Genomic DNA, 18,373 nt, shown 5'->3' on the forward strand with positions numbered 1-18,373 from the left:
AAATGTTCTCTCTTTGTCTCTTACGCTTTTCTCTAGAAGAATGATAACTTTATCTCTTCTGAATGATAACTTTATCTTTTCTTTTTCTCTGCAAAAGAAGACCGCATGTATGTTTTCTAATACACCAAAAATAATCAGCACACATACCTATCCCACGTTTTTCTCTTTTTATAAATCCATATTGGGAAAGTAATGTTTTCTAATACACCAAAAACAATCAACACACATAGCCATCCCACGTTTTCCTCTTTTTATAAATCCATATTGGGAAAGTATGTTAAGTGTGATGAATCCATATTGGGAAAGTATGTTGAGTGTGATAAATCCAATGGATAAATCTCTTTTTTTATGTTAAGTGTGATGATTTTTTTTAACATATAATTGCAGGAGCAAGGAAAATGAGTGGATAGAAGAAATTCATAATTAAGAGTCAAATACAATCATTTCATCACAATGAATGATATATTTGAAATCTGTTTTTTTCGTTTCTTTGGGATGGATACTAAATGTCAATTTCGATAATTCTATATGTTTCCATCATGTCTACAAGTGAATTTTGCAGGACATTGTTACCTAATGCACTTAATGTAAAAATGAGGGAGATTTGTCTTTCTAGTGGGTTATCTGATATTTGAACTAGTAACATATGTTGTTTAAAATGAATAAATAAATAAATATAATAAAGAGATACTGATCTTAGTTGAGGACGTAGTGCTCCTCAACGAATTTCAATACCACGTTTTTCTCTTTTGAGTTTTTTTCCCTCTGTGGATAATTCTTGGGACATATGGTTAGCGCCTCAACGAATCAAGCCCAAGTAAATAATTTTTTTTATGGGGACTTTTGGAGCATAATTAGCCAGTTGGAAAATAATAATATATCAGCAAACTAAAACATAATAATTTTTTTTAAAAAAAAAAAAAAGCAAACTAAAATATCAGTAATAAATTGACTTTGTTCCAAAAAAAGTAAACTATACAGGTGCCAAAAATTAATATTTCATATATGACTCAAAAAGACAATGAAAAAATTGGATATATAATATGACATGATAATATTATGATGTGTAGTTGTTCCATGGATAAATTAAAGCTATTGAATAATAATTTTACCTCTTTACTTACAATCATAAGGGTAATATTAAACAAAATTTTGTCTAAATTTTCACGTAGTACAATAACCTCCATTATCATGACACAGAACATATGATAGATCCATTATGAGCATATAATGAAACAACAATACTAAGCACAAGAACTAAATTAGCAAATAACAAGAACTGCAACTCAAGGTATAAGATAATTGTTAGAAGAAAAAATACAAAAGACCCTTAGTATAAGATTGCAATAAACTAAACTAAAAAAATCTTAAAATGTAAAGAATAATGATCCTACGAGACCCTCTCCTACCCAAGTGTATGAGACCCGAACTCATGACCGTAGAATCCACATCCACATCTCGAGAAAATGGGATGACATAAATCACCCGATTAACCCACAAAGAGAAGCTTTCTCTTGGAGGAGGTACATACCCTTTTTACCAGATAAGATATAAACCATTTCCCTTCTAAACCTCCTCTACTTTCCATCCCTTTTCTATCTACATCCCCTTGAATCTCTCGCTCTCTCTATCGATAGAGACCCACCAAAACAAAAACCTATCAGTTTTAGAGAGAGAAACTCCGACAAAGACAACATTAATGGTGTTCCATGGCCAAAAATCTTGACAACGAGCAAGAAAAGGAGGCACCCCTTCTAAATTCAATAGAAAATTCCCAAAACTTCACGAAGCTTCATTTTTGGGCGCCATTTTCAATCTCTCAACAAATGCAATCAATGTTGGAATCATGTTCATTCCTGCAATTCTAAAGGTCTAGGGTGTGAGTCCTGCAATTTTCTTGCAAATTTTCATTGTGATTATGGTGAATTTTACAAAGCAATTTATGTTGAAATTTATGAGTGCAGTATTTCTACTTGTGATGGATTAATGGGGAATCATTTAAAAAAATTAGGTCAATTCCTTTACAAAATTGTGTGATAATCAGTAATTTGGAAGCTGAGATGACCTATATGATCATCATAGGTACTTGGTTTTCGTAAATTTGCTGGTCAAATATAGGGAGTCTCTCTCTCTAGTTGTTGCCTCTCTCGTCCATTCTCTCTCTAAGAGTGAGTCCACAAGAACTTCAATTTCTTCTCAAACTTAACATACCCAAATGATTTTACAACTGACACCATTTGGATCTCTCTCATCATCATCTTTTGCTTACTATTTGTACAGCTCTTCCGATTTTTACATTTGGTATCATATTACTAGACAAGCTGTCACCATTTAGATCTCTCTCACACCATTTGGATCTCTCCCTCTCATATTCTGCTTACCATTTGCGCAACTCTATTTTTTTACAACAAGTCTCATATTGCCTCTCTAAAATCCATTCAGAATTTCAGCTCTCTCTAAAACCTAATCAGAATTTCAGCTCTCTTGTGATAGATCCACCACAAAAACCTTGCCTGAAGAGCTTGATGTAGGGGAAACCGGTATAAGCAGACACTCATGTAACCTTTATGGGTTAATCGGGTGACCTCGCATTCCATTCTCCTTGAGATGTGGACAAGAATCCTACGGCCATAAGTAGGAGTCTCATAGCAATTGGGGTAATGGAGGGTCTCACGTGATCATTACTCAAATGTAAAACAATGGTCTATCCAAAATGCTTTAAAAATTCATAATTCTATTGAAGATCTTTTGAAAAATTTGAAGCTCTTAAAAGATCACAAAAAATCAGTTTCTTTTTTTTTTTTTTTTTTTTTTGAAAATTATATATAAAATGGAGACCTGCTAGCTATGGTTTGGAAGACAAAACTCTGGTTTTAGGACAACAAATATGAAATTTAACCGGGCCAAGAGCCCAAAAGAACAAACGGATAGAATGAATTCCCTTTTGGGATGTGCATCATTTTGAGTAGGTACTTTGATTGCATTCCATCCACCCACAAAGATCTTGGGCGTCACGTCGGCATCAACCATCACCATCCCAAGGCAACATCTTTGTGTCTCTCGTTTTTTTTGCCCTACAATGTCCAACTTCTTTAAGAAAGGGATTAGGTCGTGGTGGTAGCACCCCACATCCTAGTCACCACGTTGTAGTTTATATTACCACTTTATATTACCACCACTTGAACCACGACTGATAATACCTTCAAAAACACCTAATCTACTTGAAAAAACTTGAAAAAATGATTAGGGGCTATCCTCCCCAATGAATTAAAATATATATATATATATATTCTCATCCTTCGGAACATTACAATACCTGCGTATCTGTCACTCTAATATACCCTGCCTCTTGTTCCAAAATATACTTCTCTTAGTTTATTTATAGTAGCCTACCGTGTACTCTGGCTCTCTCTCTCGCAACACAGTCTCTTACCAACATTCAAACACCATAGTAATATACAAAAGTGATAATTAAAACACATCCTACACGAACAAATGTCCACCTAATCTCTTTAAGAAAGGGATTAGGTCGTGGTGATAGCACCCCACATCCTAGTCATCACGTTGTAGTTTATATTACCACTTTATATTACCACCACTTGCACCACGACTGATAATGCCTTCAAGATGCTAACACCTAATCTACTTGAAAAAACTTGAAAAAATGATTAGGGGCTATCCTCCCCAATGAATTAAAAAAAATATATATATATTCTCATCCTTCGGAACATTACAATACCTGCATATCTCTCACTCTAATATACCCTGCCTCTTGTTCCAAAATATACTTCTCTCTTAGTTTATTTGTAGTAGCCTACCGTGTACTCTGGCTCTCTCTCTCTCGCAACAGTCTTTTACCAACATTCAAACACCATCGTAATATACAAATGTGATAATTAAAACACATCCTACACGAACAAATCTCCACCACATAAACCAGAAACGCACCGCTAAGCCACCCTTGCATCAGTGTCATCCAAGGCAATCTCCTTTAACCCCTCAAGCACAGCCAGCATAGTGGGCCGCCTGGTGGGGTCGTCATCAGTGCAGCGCCCCGCCAGGTGCAGCACCATTACCATCTGCCCTGCCCACTGCCCTGCTTCCACCACCCCCTCATCCAATGTCCCCTCCTCCAAACCCTTCCTCACCATCCCCCTCACCCACCCCACCAAATTCCCCCCCTCCCTCTCCTCCTGCCCTGTTGCTGGCCTGCCTGTCAGCAACTCCATTATCACCACTCCAAAGCTGTATACATCCCCCCTGGCGCTTGCCCTCATTGTCAACCCATATTCGGGAGGAATGTACCCAAACGTTCCTGCCAACTGTGTGCTCACGTGGCTGTCACATGCGCTCATCAGGCGCGCGAGCCCAAAGTCTGACACCCTAGCTTCAAGATTGGAGTCAAGCAGCACATTGCTTGACTTGATGTCGCGATGCACCACCCTTGGGGTAAACCCATGGTGGAGGAAGGCAAGCCCACGTGCAGCACCGATGCATATGCGCAGCCTTGCAGGCCAATCGAGGGCCTCCACTGCATCGGCACGGTTCCTAAGCCACAAGTCCAGGCTCCCGTTCTCCATATACTCATATACTAAAACTCTCTCATCACCTGATACACAGTAGCCTAAGAGAGGGACCAAGTTGCGGTGGCGCACCTTGCCGACAGTCTCCATCTCTGCGATGAACTCACGGTCACCCTGCACTTGTGCCCCATCAAGCCGCTTCACAGCAACGACATGGCCATCAGAGAGAGATCCTCGGTACACAGTGCCAAAACCACCGTCGCCAACTATTCGTGTCTTGCTGAAGTTATCAGTCGCAACCAATACATCAGCTAGCATCAGACGCATGAGAGGACGCTCGAACATGGCTGCATTGATGCTTGGAGCCTCCTCCCGAGCCTTCTTCACTGGAGGCCATGCAAGGCCAATGTTATCGACCTTGGGCAAGAGAGCAAGGGGGGCCTCATGTCGAATCATACGCCACTTGAGAATAGCAATAATGATGAAGAGGAAGAGGGTGGTGGAGCCGAGAGAGATGCCCCATATTGCTGGTCGACTTAACGATGGGTACATGCCCAGAGATTCGCCTCTTGCAATGGACCCCTTCACACAGCCCTCGTGGATATTGCCCTCAAAGTTATTGTTATTGCCTGAAAAATTGACATAGGGGATGCCCAGGTAGCTGCAAATATCTGGGGTGACTGTGAGCTCAAAATGGTTATCGGAGATGTCGAGGTAGGAGAGGGTGGCAAGGTTCGAGAGGTCGGAGGGGAGGGTGCCGCTAAGGTTATTTGAGTGGAGGTCGAGAACTGACATGGCTGTCAGGTTTGCCAAGCTCATAGGTAGCGGACCAGTGAGCTCATTGTGACTCACGTTCAGGACCTGCAATGAGCCACTACCAAGAATCCCACTTGACCAGATGGGTCCAGTTAGTTGGTTCATGCTAAGGTCCAAATGAGTCAGTTTCTTGAGATGGGAAATGGCTAAGGGGAAGGGACCATCTAGCTGGTTTGACGAGAGGTTAAGCTTCACAAGGCTTGAGACCGAGCCCAGTTGGTCAGGTACAGGACCTGATAACTGGTTATGTGAAAGAAAGAGGCCTTGAAGAGTCTTCGAGGTTGAGACATGAGGCGGGATGGGTCCAGAGAGAGAATTGAAGGAAAGGTCAAGCTGAGAAAGGTTGGGCAAGTCACCAAGGCCTTCAGGTAGGCTACCATTAAGCTTGTTTCCTTGCAAACATAAATTAACCACGACTATGCATTGCCGAATCTCTACAGGAATCCCACCAGAAAATTCATTCCAAGAGAGATCCAACACACCATAGTGCTGGCTATACTCAGAATCAGAAGGAGCAACCTGCTGAAAACCAGAGCAAATCTCACCAGGAATCGGGCCTGAAAGCTTGTTATAAGAGAGCACCAGATTGTCAAGAAGCCCAAGCTGAGATATCCTTCTTGGAATTGGGCCCGAGAGGCCATTTGAACCGAGGTCAAGGGCCACCAGATTGACACAGTCGAAGAGTTCAGGTGGGATTTCACCTGTTAGCTGGTTGCCATGAAGTGATAGAGTGGTGAGGTTCTTTAGCATCCCTATCTCTCTAGGGATCCCTCCTTCCAAAAAATTATTATCCAAAAGCAACTGTTCAATACTGGACAGATTAGCAATTGCAGCCGGAATCTGGCCCACAAGCTGATTATTGCTTAGTGCTATTTCAAGGAGCGTTTGAGAGGCCCAAAACTCACCAGGTATCTTTCCTGAAAAACCATTGTGAGAGAAGTCGAGAGTGACCAGAGGAAGCTCACCAAGGTAACTGGGGAGCACACCAGAAAGGTTGTTTCCTGCCAAATTCAGATCAGTAAGGTTATGGCAACCCCTGAAAGTGTTATCTATGCTGCCAATGAATCGATTCTCAGCAAAAGAAAGATGATTTAATCCTGTGACGTTGCATATCTCTGATGGAATCTCCCCTGAAAATTTGCAGGCATCACAGGAAAAGGTCACAAGGGACTGAAGGCTACCAATTAAAGGAGGCAAAGGGCCTTCAAAGAGGTTCTTCCCAAGCCTCAAAGCATTCACCACTTTCCAGTGTGAAATCCATGGAGGAATGGGACCTGTGAGATAGTTCCCTTCTACTATAAATGTTCTGATTGATTCAAGCTCTTTGAGACTATCAGGCAAGCTACCTGAAAAGGAATTGAAAGACAAATCGAGTGATTCGAGTTTCCTGCAATTTCCCAATTCCTCAGGTATATACCCACCCAGTCCTGCATTAGTAGCAAGCAGAAAAATCAGATTGCTCAGCTTGCCAAAGCTTGGAGGTAACTGTCCTTCGAATTGGTTCTCCGAAAGCTCCACTACCGTTAAACTCCTTAGATTTCCAAGCTCTGCCGGAATCTGACCCACAAGGCCACATTGTCGTAAATCAAGCACATTCAATTCCATCAAATTTCCAATTTCAGAGGGAATCTCACTATTAAAGTTGTTCATGCCAATCCAAAGGGACTGCAAACTCGTGAGCTGACCAATTTCAGGTGGAATTTTTCCAGTCAAAGAGTTGTCGGAAAAATCAACTGTAAGCAATCCAGTAAGTTTCCCAATTCCTGGAAAGATAGGACCAGTGAAGCTATTGTGGCTCAAGTCAAGGTGCAAAAGCCTCGAAAGGTTCGCCAAATTCAGCGGAATCTCACCAGAAAACAAATTACTGTTCAAATCAAGATAACCCAAGTTCTTCAAATTCCCAATCTCAGATGGCAAGTCTCCAGAAAAGGAATTTGAGGGCAATGAGAGCTTAGTAAGTTGGGCAAAATTGCCAATACCATGAGGAAGGGCCCCAAACATTCGGTTAAAGCCAAGGGAGAGCTCTCTGAGCATCTTCATATTTGAGACTGCAGGAGTTATTGACCCATTTAACTCATTAGAGCCAAGATCCAAGCTTTCCAGCTTCTCCAAACTCCATAGGGTTATGGGCATATCCCCAGTAAGTCCACAATTGCTCAAATTAAGGTACTTTAACGACTTGAAATCACCAATAACAGGAGGAATACTACCACCCAATTGCACAAAGGCTAGGTTTATGGAGAGAACTTCAAAGCCGATGCAACTTATACCAGTCCAGTTGCAGGGGGGCAAATCTCGTTCAAACCAATTAGGAACTGCAGCACCATTAAGATTGCTTCTAAGCTTAACCAGTGCCTGAACATCATTGCCCAAAACATGTTTTCCAGACAAAGATATCCAGAAAATGCAGAATACGAACAAAAGTGAGAGAAACTCTGGCAATCGAGGCATTTTGTCAAAGTGTTCACAAATGTAATCTTTTTGGTTTTTCAGTTACCTGAAACAAGAAAATTAATGGATTCATTGATGAGGGTTAGAAGGCTCAGAATAGTCAGAACGAACGTTTGCTCCTTAGTTTCAGAGTAGAAGAAGAATTAAGACAGTGTACAGGGGTATGGACATGGCGAATTGGAATTTGGTGACCGTTTTCCTGGAACTCTCGATTGAGTCAGAGTCAACAAACTGGGTTTCATTTGTCAAAAAAGAAAAAAACGCATGAAGCAACAGTGAGTACTAATATTCGCAAAAAAGCAAAAAAAGCAATGGGAACATTTTAATGAAGAATAACGACTGTGATATTCTGAAATGAAACAAAAAGAAATAAATTTCGCATCATTGGCTTCTAAGTAGATTCTTTTATGATAAATGGGTACTAAAAAGATTTTAGGAAGTGCTTTGAACCTTGAGCAAAAATAGCAGGAGAGAAGATTAGGGATTGTGGAAATTTTCAGACTAGGTTTTATTCATGAAGAAAATGTTCTTGAAATCAAGCAATTCACATTTGGGAATTCATCATACAAGATTGGAGCTATACAAACTTCACAAAAATGTTACTAAGGGTCTGTACTTGTATGCATACGCACCCTTAGAGTAGGGTAGTCTTGAACCATTTATTTGTAATTTTGTATGCACACGCACTACACCCCTAGCTAGGTTCTCCTTGAACCATGAATTTTTACATAAGTTTTACCCATTTTGGAGCCTATAAAGCAGCAAGGCTTTTCACATCATTCTCAGTTTTGTCGGACAGTTCTTCTTGTCTCTTCTTTTCTCACATTTTTCAGTCTCATTTTTAAATTTTAGGTTTGGCTGTGTGGAAAAGATAATCGCGGAACTTTAATTTTATTTTATTTTATTTTATTTTCAGAATCATACACACCCTGCCATTAGAATAGTATATCTCTTCTACGGTAAACTAAACAAAAAATTCACTTCTCACAAATGCAAACTTCTATAGAAAAGAGTACATTTCTCAAGCTTCATGAATGTACTCTCTCTACTCTGAAAGCTCTATCAATAAGTTTCTTTTTTTTTTTTTTTGAAGTTGTCAACTGTTTATATCAATAAGTTTTTAAAACTTAAAACATATCCATATACATGCCTAGGTAATAATGATGTGGGAAGCTGTTCTCATATCTCGTCACATAAGCAGTGTCAGAGAGAGTTTTCAGGATAATGATGGGCAAATGGCACTTATATGGTAATTCCATAAGGCTACCTAATTAATGCCATCGTTCCTGCAGCATAAGTATCCAAGTTCTAATGAATAACCAAACCAACCCTTCCCTGAAAAACCGGTGAAAATATCATTCTTTGGATATTATTGGTTTTATTGGGATATTATCGCAATTGACGCTTTATTCCGGCATTCACCATCGGTACATTAACATGTCAAATTAAAGACATTAGTATGAAGAATTTTATTGAGATTTATAAACATGAATTCAATTATAAATATGTTTTTAAAGTTAAAAAATGACAAAAGTTGACAATAATCTAAAATGTATATAAAATTAAAATATCAAAACTCATTACCCAACTTAAAGGCCTTAGATTGCATACCCATTATAAATTCTTTGCAAATTGCACCTCATTAGCCTTATAGACATTTTTTTATCTATTTTTAGGTAAATGAAATATTTTTCTTTTCAAATTCAAATTGCTATTTTGCTTTAAGATTGCATATATTATCGCGAATTTTTTATCGTAATAACAATGAGATGCCATTCAATATAGTCATCGATTCATTTTGCCAAGATATTGTCAAATATATTATCAACATTAGATTTATCAGGATAAAATAAAAATAAATTCTAATTTATCAAAGTCAATTCTCATTATGCTAGAAATAAAATATGCAATAAAAGATAAGGGTATTCTATAAACTAAGTCAAAACACAATAAATAAGTTATCACATTATTGGAAAACTAATTACAAGACTCAAAAGTTCTTGTATTCAATGAAACTAAATAAGCATTGATCTTTAATTGTTGAGGGGGCTAGATTAAATTCAAAATTAAAAAAAAAAAATACAATAAAAAGTTGCATAAATGGCAAATAATTCAATTGCACCGTGTGGAGTTTGTATAGAGCCGAGGCTCTAAACAATCAAATTAGAGCCCACCTTCAAATAGTATCGAGAAATATGATTTCAATACTGGAAACTTTTGTGATAGCCTTCAATTATATTTTCATCTTTAGTTATAAAATTTAAAGCTTCAAAAAGAGTGTAAATCGAGCAAATCTATGAAAACTTGAAAATTGACCGTTAAAAAATGTGTTATAAGATGCACTATTTTCAAAACTTGAAATCCATTTTTTTCCTCAAGATGATCAATTTGATGATATTTAAATATAAAAAACAACCACATCTAGTGAAAGTTTTGAGGTAGGCTCTCATTTGATTGTTTGGAGCCTAGGCTCTATATAAACTTTTCCCTTAATTATAAATGCACAACCATTTACCTCTATTCTTTCAGAGCTAGCTGTACGGGTGCGGCAAAGGTTTCTGACACGAGTAATTATTCCGAAGCTTTAGGTTACAGTTGGATCTTAGAGTTAGAAGCATACTATCAAGAAAAAGCAAACAATAAATGAAGCGCACGTACACCAGTTGGAGTTAGAGCATTACGGAAGTGCTTAAAATTGACATAACGCAAATATGTAAATCATAAAAATTTAACAGTATTAATAAAACAAAGCATAAGTATAAAACAAGCAAGAGAAATAGAAATTTATTTAATTACGCACAAGAGATGAACAATTTGCCATTTTAGTCATATATTTTGATTTAATTTCAAAATACTTGCCCATTTTTTTACGGGTATTTCGATAAATTTCCCATAAAACGACAATACTATTCCTAAGAAAAATAAAAGAAATTCCTAAAATAACCATAAAAGATACAGATTTTGCAGCAAAAATTAAAGAGAACACAATAACAAAACATGAAATAAAGGGGAATTTATCGTGTGACCTTGATTGATTAGGTTTGAAGTTTTCTCATAAGCCCAGAAAAATTTTAAAATAACTGGCATACTCACATTTGTGTATTTCCGGCCTCCATAAACTTCATGCACCATACACATATGGTGTATGGTGTATCATAAGTACTTATTCAGTTAGTCATTCTTTTTTTCACTTCTTGGGATAGAGGATAAGCAGAAAGCAAAACAGTTGAAAGAGGAATAACTTTTTTCCCTCACATCTGTACTACTCATAAGTTTCATACTTTCCACTTTCCGCTCTTCATCTGAGGCAAAATCATGCATTCGTTTGAAAAATTCCAGCTTTGTTTCTATTCGATCCTATATGCATTTGCTCATTTTCTCTCTCTAAACCGCAAAAACACAAATCTCCAATCCACATACACCAGTAGTGCATAAAACATGTACGTTATATATTCAAAATGATAAATTCCATACTAGTAATGATACACACGCAACGTAGTACACACATACCTCGTATATAACCAGCCGAAAACCCAGTAAATGCTCAGAGTCTCAACTCTTGAAGTCCCCTTCCTTCGATCGCTCTTCTTCACCCAGCTGTACCCAGCACTTTCTCTCTCTGCATAAATATGTTCCCCACCACAGTACTAAATATCTCTCTCTCTTCACTCCCTCTCTCATTCTCTCTCTTTTGAAACATTAAAACCTCCTCTAAAACCCACAAACAAATTTTCCCTCAGAACCTGCAAATTAAGACAGCAAACAAAGAAAGATATCAGAGAACGCAGTGACAACTGCAGTTTTAAGCAGAAGAGAAAAGCTTTTAAAAAAATGTAGAGAGAGAAACTGGGGTTGCTTTAATAGGCAGTTGGCTCGATAAAGATAGAGGAAACGGCGGGAGTGCCTGAGACTTGAAGCCTAAAAAGAAAATGATGCCCCCTACTCCAAAGGACGGTAGTGGCGCACTTAGAGTGACAAAAGGAGGCTTGCGCCGTTTGCCTTCCAACGAATTCCACGCTTTCATTTAAATAAACCCCAAATTAAGGGAATCTAGCCCACATTCCCTTATTTTAAAAAACCAGGGTCCACATTTACATTCCAGTGTTAAAAATAATTTATTCAGATTGAAAAAAGTAGAAATATGGATGGACAGAGAGAGAAAGATGCCCAAAGATTGAAATTTTGAACCAGCAGATTATATTAAATCAAGAAGAATGTTGATTTCTCTCTTCTTTCCTTGAAGAATGAGCAGAGAGAGAGAGAGAGAGAGATCAAATGATTAGAAAACAGCATCAATAAAGAAATAGGCAGAAAATATTATTAGTTGAAAGTTAACATGATCGAACTGAAATTCTTAAGTTTTCATCCATTTCCACTTTGAAGAGGAGCATTATAAACAGTTACAGTTCGTGGTCCTTACTGTTTGATAAATAATCGGATTCAAGCCTATAACGACGAAAATACTGTGGTGCCATGGAGTAGATACGAGAACAGGAGAAAGAAGAGTGAAATCTCCGTTTCAATACAATCACAGCATCTACGGAAAGAGCCTTGGTAAGGTTTCATAGTTTAAAAGAGAGAAGTCCAATGCTTTAGGGCTTTGATCAAACGGGAGCGTTAAAAAATGGAAGCCATTAGATGAACGTAAATTACAGCTCAAGTGTCAGGCAAATTCCAAGACACTCAAACTTCTAACTTCTGTTTTTTTTTCTTTTTTTTTTTCCCTTAGGAAACCTAATCCTCTCATTGGAAATAAGCACTCACAGACGCCATTTCTTTTCCTTTTTCTTTTTTATTTTTGAACAAAGAGGCCATTCCTTCTGAAATTCAAGAAAAGCAGGAAAAATAGAACACTCAAAAGGCACCTGTAATGTCTCATCATTCTCTCGATTCATAGAAGCTTCAAACGGAAAAAGAACAAGGAAACAGAAACAAGAGACAGAAACCATCATTCGTTTCTCCCTCCATTCTCTCCCTCAGAAAAGGCACTCGAGCTATAACGCCAAGTATCAAAAATTAGTTCTTTCAAAAGTACGCATTCTCCCAATTTATCATCAGAAGAACATAGAAGAGATGATAAGAAACAGACACAGTACGCAGAGCTTTCAAAGAGACGAAATCCATAATTTTCGTGAAACTCCACAAAGTTAAAGGACTAAAACACACCAGCAAACAGGAGTCTTGAACTTCACAGACAGCAAACCCTAGACTATTCGCCCCTTCAAGGTCAAAGAAGAAGCCCATACTAAACGAGAAAAGGCGGAGAAGAAGAAGTAGTGTTCTGAGGTTTTCGTTACCTTTCCGCCATTAAAACAAACCCGAAAAGGAGGAGAAGAAGAAGTGTTTTGAGGTTTTGGTTACCTTTCCGCCATTAAAACTGCTTCTTCAAGCTCTGCAAAAAAAGACCTGAGAGAATCATGGACACAGCTGTACGAAGAAGCTCAGAGGCATGAAATGCATGAGCTTCCAGAGGCAATGACTATTTCATCCATTGCCATATGCCAGTTAAACGACAAACAATGCCCCAGGTTAGTTACAATACATTCTCTCTCTACTCTCACTCTTCTTTCTCTCTCTTCTCTCTCTCTCTCTCTGGTTTGATTCTTTCTCTCTCTCTCTCTCCGCCCTTTCTGATTACACGCACACAGTCTCCATCTCTCTCTTTGGTCCGTCCACTCCTACTAAATTACAACCTTTATAACGCGAATATCGGACGGTGCAAGTTCCTCTGACGTACCCACGTGTCGCTTAGGCGGTTTGAATGAGATTGGAAATGACTAAAATGACCCTAATTGCTAAGGATATGACGGAAATGATCCTCTTGATTTTTGGATTTGAGGCTCAATTTTATGGAGCGAAGGTCCCTTCCTTTTTCTAATATGATGAGATTGGTCCTTTGTCTCCAACTGTTGCTTTTCGAAGCAAATGAGTTGAAGAACCTTATATGCACTTTTTGAACACCTTGAGAGTAGGCGGTGGCAACGGGTATGGTCCGGCTGGATCCGGATTTGAATAGTAGTCAGGTTCAATGCTTGAACCTAACGGATCTTGGGTTTTGGGTCTAGTCGGATCCATTGCCACTTTATGATTATGAAGGTTTTTTTGTTTTTTTTTTGTTTTTTTTTAATATAAAAAAGTATATAATAATATCATTTACCACTATACAAAGTGGTGTGAAATTGGGTTGCTGCATTTATTTTATTGACCAAACTGAAAGTTCAAAAAAAAAAATTTCGAATTTTGACACACCCAAGCTATCAGATTTTACATCAGATAGTTGTAAATAATTGTGATTTTACTGTAACAAAGGTATATATGGTCTCATTGTATACAACTCTTTTTTTTTTACCATCACATAACCTATGATTACAAGTTTTTTTTCTTTTCTTTTTTTTCTTTTTTTTTTCTTTTACAATAATACTATAAATTTTATCAATATTGTGACAATATAAACACCTACCACACCGTTAAAAAATACTTGATTGCCATCATATACCATATGATTGAAAATATGGGTCCGGTATGAATCGGGTCTAATTGAACTTTAACTTGGACTCGAACAATTTCGGATCCAAAAATTTAACCCATACCCAAATTGAAGTCAGGTTTACCCGTCGAATCCCAAATCTTGTTGGGTCCATTGTCACGCCTACGTAAAGAGATGAAGCACTTACTTTGCCAGAGACAGGTTGTGAGAGATAAAAGAAACTACCTTTGTATGACTCCAAAGTGCGAGAACGTAGAGAGAGAACAGAGATTGCACGTCTCATCCGCTTTTTTTTTTTTGTTCTGGCATCATCATCATATCCAAGACTTGTCCCAATAGGTCATTCCATTCATGATGATATTCTAAGTACTGGATATAAATGAAGATTGGAACCCATTCTTTAAGGGGGAAAAACAAGGAAAAGTTGAAGTACCTATTGCTCTTCAATTTACTTCCACTTTTCACTTATTTAAACTGATGTTCGCGAGATGTAGAGTTAATGTTAGGGGGCCGTTCTGTCATTTTGATAAAAAATAGGCTTACAAGAAAGAAAATATTTGCATGGCACTTGGGGGCTAGAGAAATAAATAACGCACCTGCGGTTTCGAGCTCTCTGCCCTAGACTACTGCCACTAGCTGCACGTCAAAACACCAATCAAATTCTCTCTCAAATGTAAAAACACGTCTCTCTCCTCTCTTTCTCTCTCCTCTCTATCAATTTTCCTCTCTCTCCTCTTTTTTTTTAATGAATTTTTTCACTTTAAAAACTCAAAACGTATTTGTATTTGGTCTCTTCCTGCTCTTCTCTTATCGTTTTTCTCTCTCCTCTCTCTATGATGTATAGTGTACGAGTTTTATTGCCGGAATATTCGGGAACCACAACATAATAAATTAAAAAAGAATAAAATAGTGAAGCTGTGAAAGCGACTTGGCGATACGTCAAAGATAGCAATTATGGTACGAGAAGGAGCCCTACCCCTTAAAAATAAATAAAAATAAAAATAAAAAATAAAAAAAAATAAAAAAACTAGGAAGGTGTTGCTTTTACAGTTCTTCACCGTAATTCGAAATTATGGGGATGCAAATTGTAATTTAGCACTCAAACAATCTGCTAAAACTCCCATGACAATAACGGACGGTTTAAATATAACTTGCCGTTGTTCAAAACACAAATGTAATCGCATTGTAGTTGTACGGAACCCCCTTCCGCAGCAAAAAATGATACTTTGGCTAATTAATATTTATATATATTAATGTTGTAAAAACAACTTATTTAGTATAGGTTAGAGAAAGATGTTGAGATGAATGGGTGACAAAACAAAAAAGAAAAAAAAAAAAATAGAATTTGAAATGAACATATATAAAAGAATTTATGTGGGCCAAGCTTTCTATACTTTCCCAACTATATAAAATTTATATACTTCTCCCCATGCAACCATCTATTTTGAATGGACGGTTGAACTGGCCTTAATCATAATGTTATCTCTCTACACTATTTTATTTTTATTTTTTTTTTTATAAATTATTTTGACACCAAATTTTGTGTCCACTCCTCTCTTAAACTCGCACTAGTAAAAAAAATATTCTCAATAAAATAAAGAGATCAAAATACCCTTGAAAGTTTCAAAGGGTATTTTGATCATTTTATTTTATCGAAAAATTCTTTTCAATATTTTATTTAGGTGCACCTATTGAGAATATGGCATATACCAAATTTCATTTATATAGAATTTGTAGAAAAAAAAACTAAAAATAAAACAATTTGAGGTGTAGGCTCTAGATCAAATGGTCAGTGGCTCACTGGATCTAAATTGGGCAGTTGGATGGAGGGAGAAGTAAATATCTTCTATGTTATAGGAGAAGTATATAAACCTTTGCCATTTAGGTGTGGTTTCGATGGGCAACAAGATGAGGGAAAGTAAACTTTAGATGAAGGGGTCAAGTGCAACATAAATTAACTTTAGGTGAATTAGTCACATGCAACATAGATCTAATATAGTACTTGTTAGAAAGTGCGATTTGGTTTAAGTGGAAGACTATAAAAGAGAAAGGGGAAGAGCCAAAAGTACATGAATAAAGACAATGAGAAAAAACATGATAAGTTTTTAGTCTTACCAAAAGAATGGTCATTGATATAGAAGAATGAAAGAACAAAATTCATATAGCCGATTCTAAATTATTGTGATAAAGATTGGGTTATGATGATAATGACTATGCTCCCACATCACCTTATTATATATTTGCTCACACACATGATTATTTTAAAAGATAAAAACTGGATTTTGATTTCTCCATAACTTAGTGTCAATGTTAATCTTTTGAGATTTGTAGCAAGGTTGAATACCCTACAATCCCAAAATCTAACAAATACTTCCTAATTGGGTTGTGTGGAGTAAATATACCACGTGCCCTTAGAGAAGTATAGAGTTTATTCAAATCCATCCCAAGTCAACTTCGCCCTCGTGGGGTACCAAGCTGATTCTCCCCTGTACTCAGCAACGACCGGGTTTTAAGTCCGCTTTTGAGTTTTTCTTTTTTTTTTTTTATGGGTTCAAACGATCCATTGCTATTCAACCTCCGTATCAATCATTAAACACATAAACTTTGATTCAAAACTAGTTTCTTTAGTAAATTTGATATTTTAATGGAGTTTTCTCGTCAAAGTTCTTCAACCCTAAAACTCAAATCGTCCATTCCTCTAATTTATCTTTCAATTCTTAATGAAAGAGCGTTTTCTTTTTTGGGGTAATTCAATGGGGAAGACAGCCCCTGACCATTTTTTCATATAGATTAAGAACTTAGCTATTTGAAAGTGTCAATAGGTGGTGTTAGACGGTTTGAAAACCGTTACTAAGTATGGGGGTGCTACCACCACGGCCCAGCCGCTTTTCTTAATGAACTTGAACCTCCTTTATCAATTGGTTGGATTGAAAAGGAAAATAAGAAAAATTGAATTTTCAAATTTCAAGGGCTTTTTTAAAACCAAAATTGAAAATCTTGAATCTCTCTTTCATTGTTTCACCAAACTCATTCAATTTTGGGCTGAAATGTGCTACAAAAGCCCTAACACGTTTTCTAATTCAAAACGAAAAATCTCAAATTTCAACGAAAAATCTAAAAATTCAAGTTTTGGCCTCGATTTCCACCATTTCTTTTCAAATAATGCTTTTTTAATTTTTTTAATGTGCACCTCCTATAATCAATTATTTATTTATTTCTTTTGAGTAATTGAATTTATGCATATTTTGCTATTTTTCACTTTTTTCTCGATTTCTTTTCTTAACATTGGCTGTCACAGCCCGGCAAACTCGGATCTGAAGCCAAACAATTCAGGTTGCCAAGCCAGGTTTATTGAATACTGGCTACCATGTTTTTGTTTTTCCTTTTTTTTTTTTGGCCTTTATCAACAATGCTAATTGTCGATATTTTTGTTTAGAGACAAGTAATCACAATGTTCACCGTCAAAGTTGAATACAAAGTACCCCAAGAGACAAAACTATATTCATAAAAAAAAAAAAAAAACAATAAAATAAAATAACAATAATGAAAATAAATTATTTTGTTAAGGCCGCAATCCTAAATAAGTTAAACCTCACCTTGAAACTTAGAGGAAATTGCAGTTCTGATATAAAAAAACCTCCAAATTGATCATCTCAATCTTGAACATTATAGTTGTAAACAAAAATTTAATTAAAATTCAAATCCTTAAAATAATGTATATTATAAGACATTATCTAGATTGTCAAGTACCATGAGAGACCAAACAATAGTAAAAAAAAAAAATGTTTTGATAGGCTGGACTCACCTGAAAAACTCATAAAAAATTGCATATTATAACACATTATAATATGTATATTATAACACATTATCTCGACCGTCAAGTACCCCGACAGACCAAAGTATAGTAATATATATATATATTAATTGATAGAGCTACAGTCCTAAATAAATAAAACCTCACCTTAAAACTCGTAAAAAAAAAATTACAGTTCTAACCTGAGAAAAACCTTTCAATGATCATCTCAACCTTGGCCATGGTTGTCAAAAAAAATTTAAAATCCTAAAAATAATATATAACATATTATCTAAACTGATG

The 18,373-nt window shown here is 36.8% G+C and overlaps 1 protein-coding gene across 6 annotated transcripts; it reads right to left on the reverse strand.

The window, feature by feature from the left end:
- Positions 1-3,688: 3,688 nt before the first annotated feature.
- LOC18430703 (uncharacterized) lies at positions 3,689-13,470 on the reverse strand. 6 transcript variants are annotated; one of them, XM_020665131.2, is made up of 4 exons: positions 13,152-13,457; positions 11,301-11,533; positions 10,306-10,409; positions 3,689-7,836 (listed from the first exon to the last, which is right to left on the reverse strand). In XM_020665131.2, exon 4 carries the CDS (start codon positions 7,788-7,790, stop codon positions 3,951-3,953), a length of 3,840 nt encoding a protein of 1,279 aa, XP_020520790.1. In that variant the 5' UTR covers positions 7,791-7,836; positions 10,306-10,409; positions 11,301-11,533; positions 13,152-13,457; the 3' UTR covers positions 3,689-3,950. The 6 variants fall into 6 exon arrangements, with proteins under 6 accessions (XP_020520790.1, XP_088726484.1, XP_088726483.1 ...); XM_088870358.1 differs by having other exon boundaries at positions 12,957-13,177; XM_088870357.1 differs by having other exon boundaries at positions 13,088-13,163.
- Positions 13,471-18,373: the final 4,903 nt, after the last annotated feature.

The sequence above is a fragment of the Amborella trichopoda genome, chromosome 6 (genome assembly GCF_054954075.1).
Source record: "Amborella trichopoda isolate Santa Cruz 75 chromosome 6, AtrichopodaSantaCruz75HAP2 v2.0, whole genome shotgun sequence".
NCBI lineage: Eukaryota > Viridiplantae > Streptophyta > Magnoliopsida > Amborellales > Amborellaceae > Amborella > Amborella trichopoda.

Bases quoted from the DNA above. Each gene is read 5' to 3' on its own strand.
- LOC18430703 (XM_006840825.3), bottom strand. From the start codon at position 7,790: ATGCCTCGATTGCCAGAGTTTCTCTCACTTTTGTTCGTATTCTGCATT.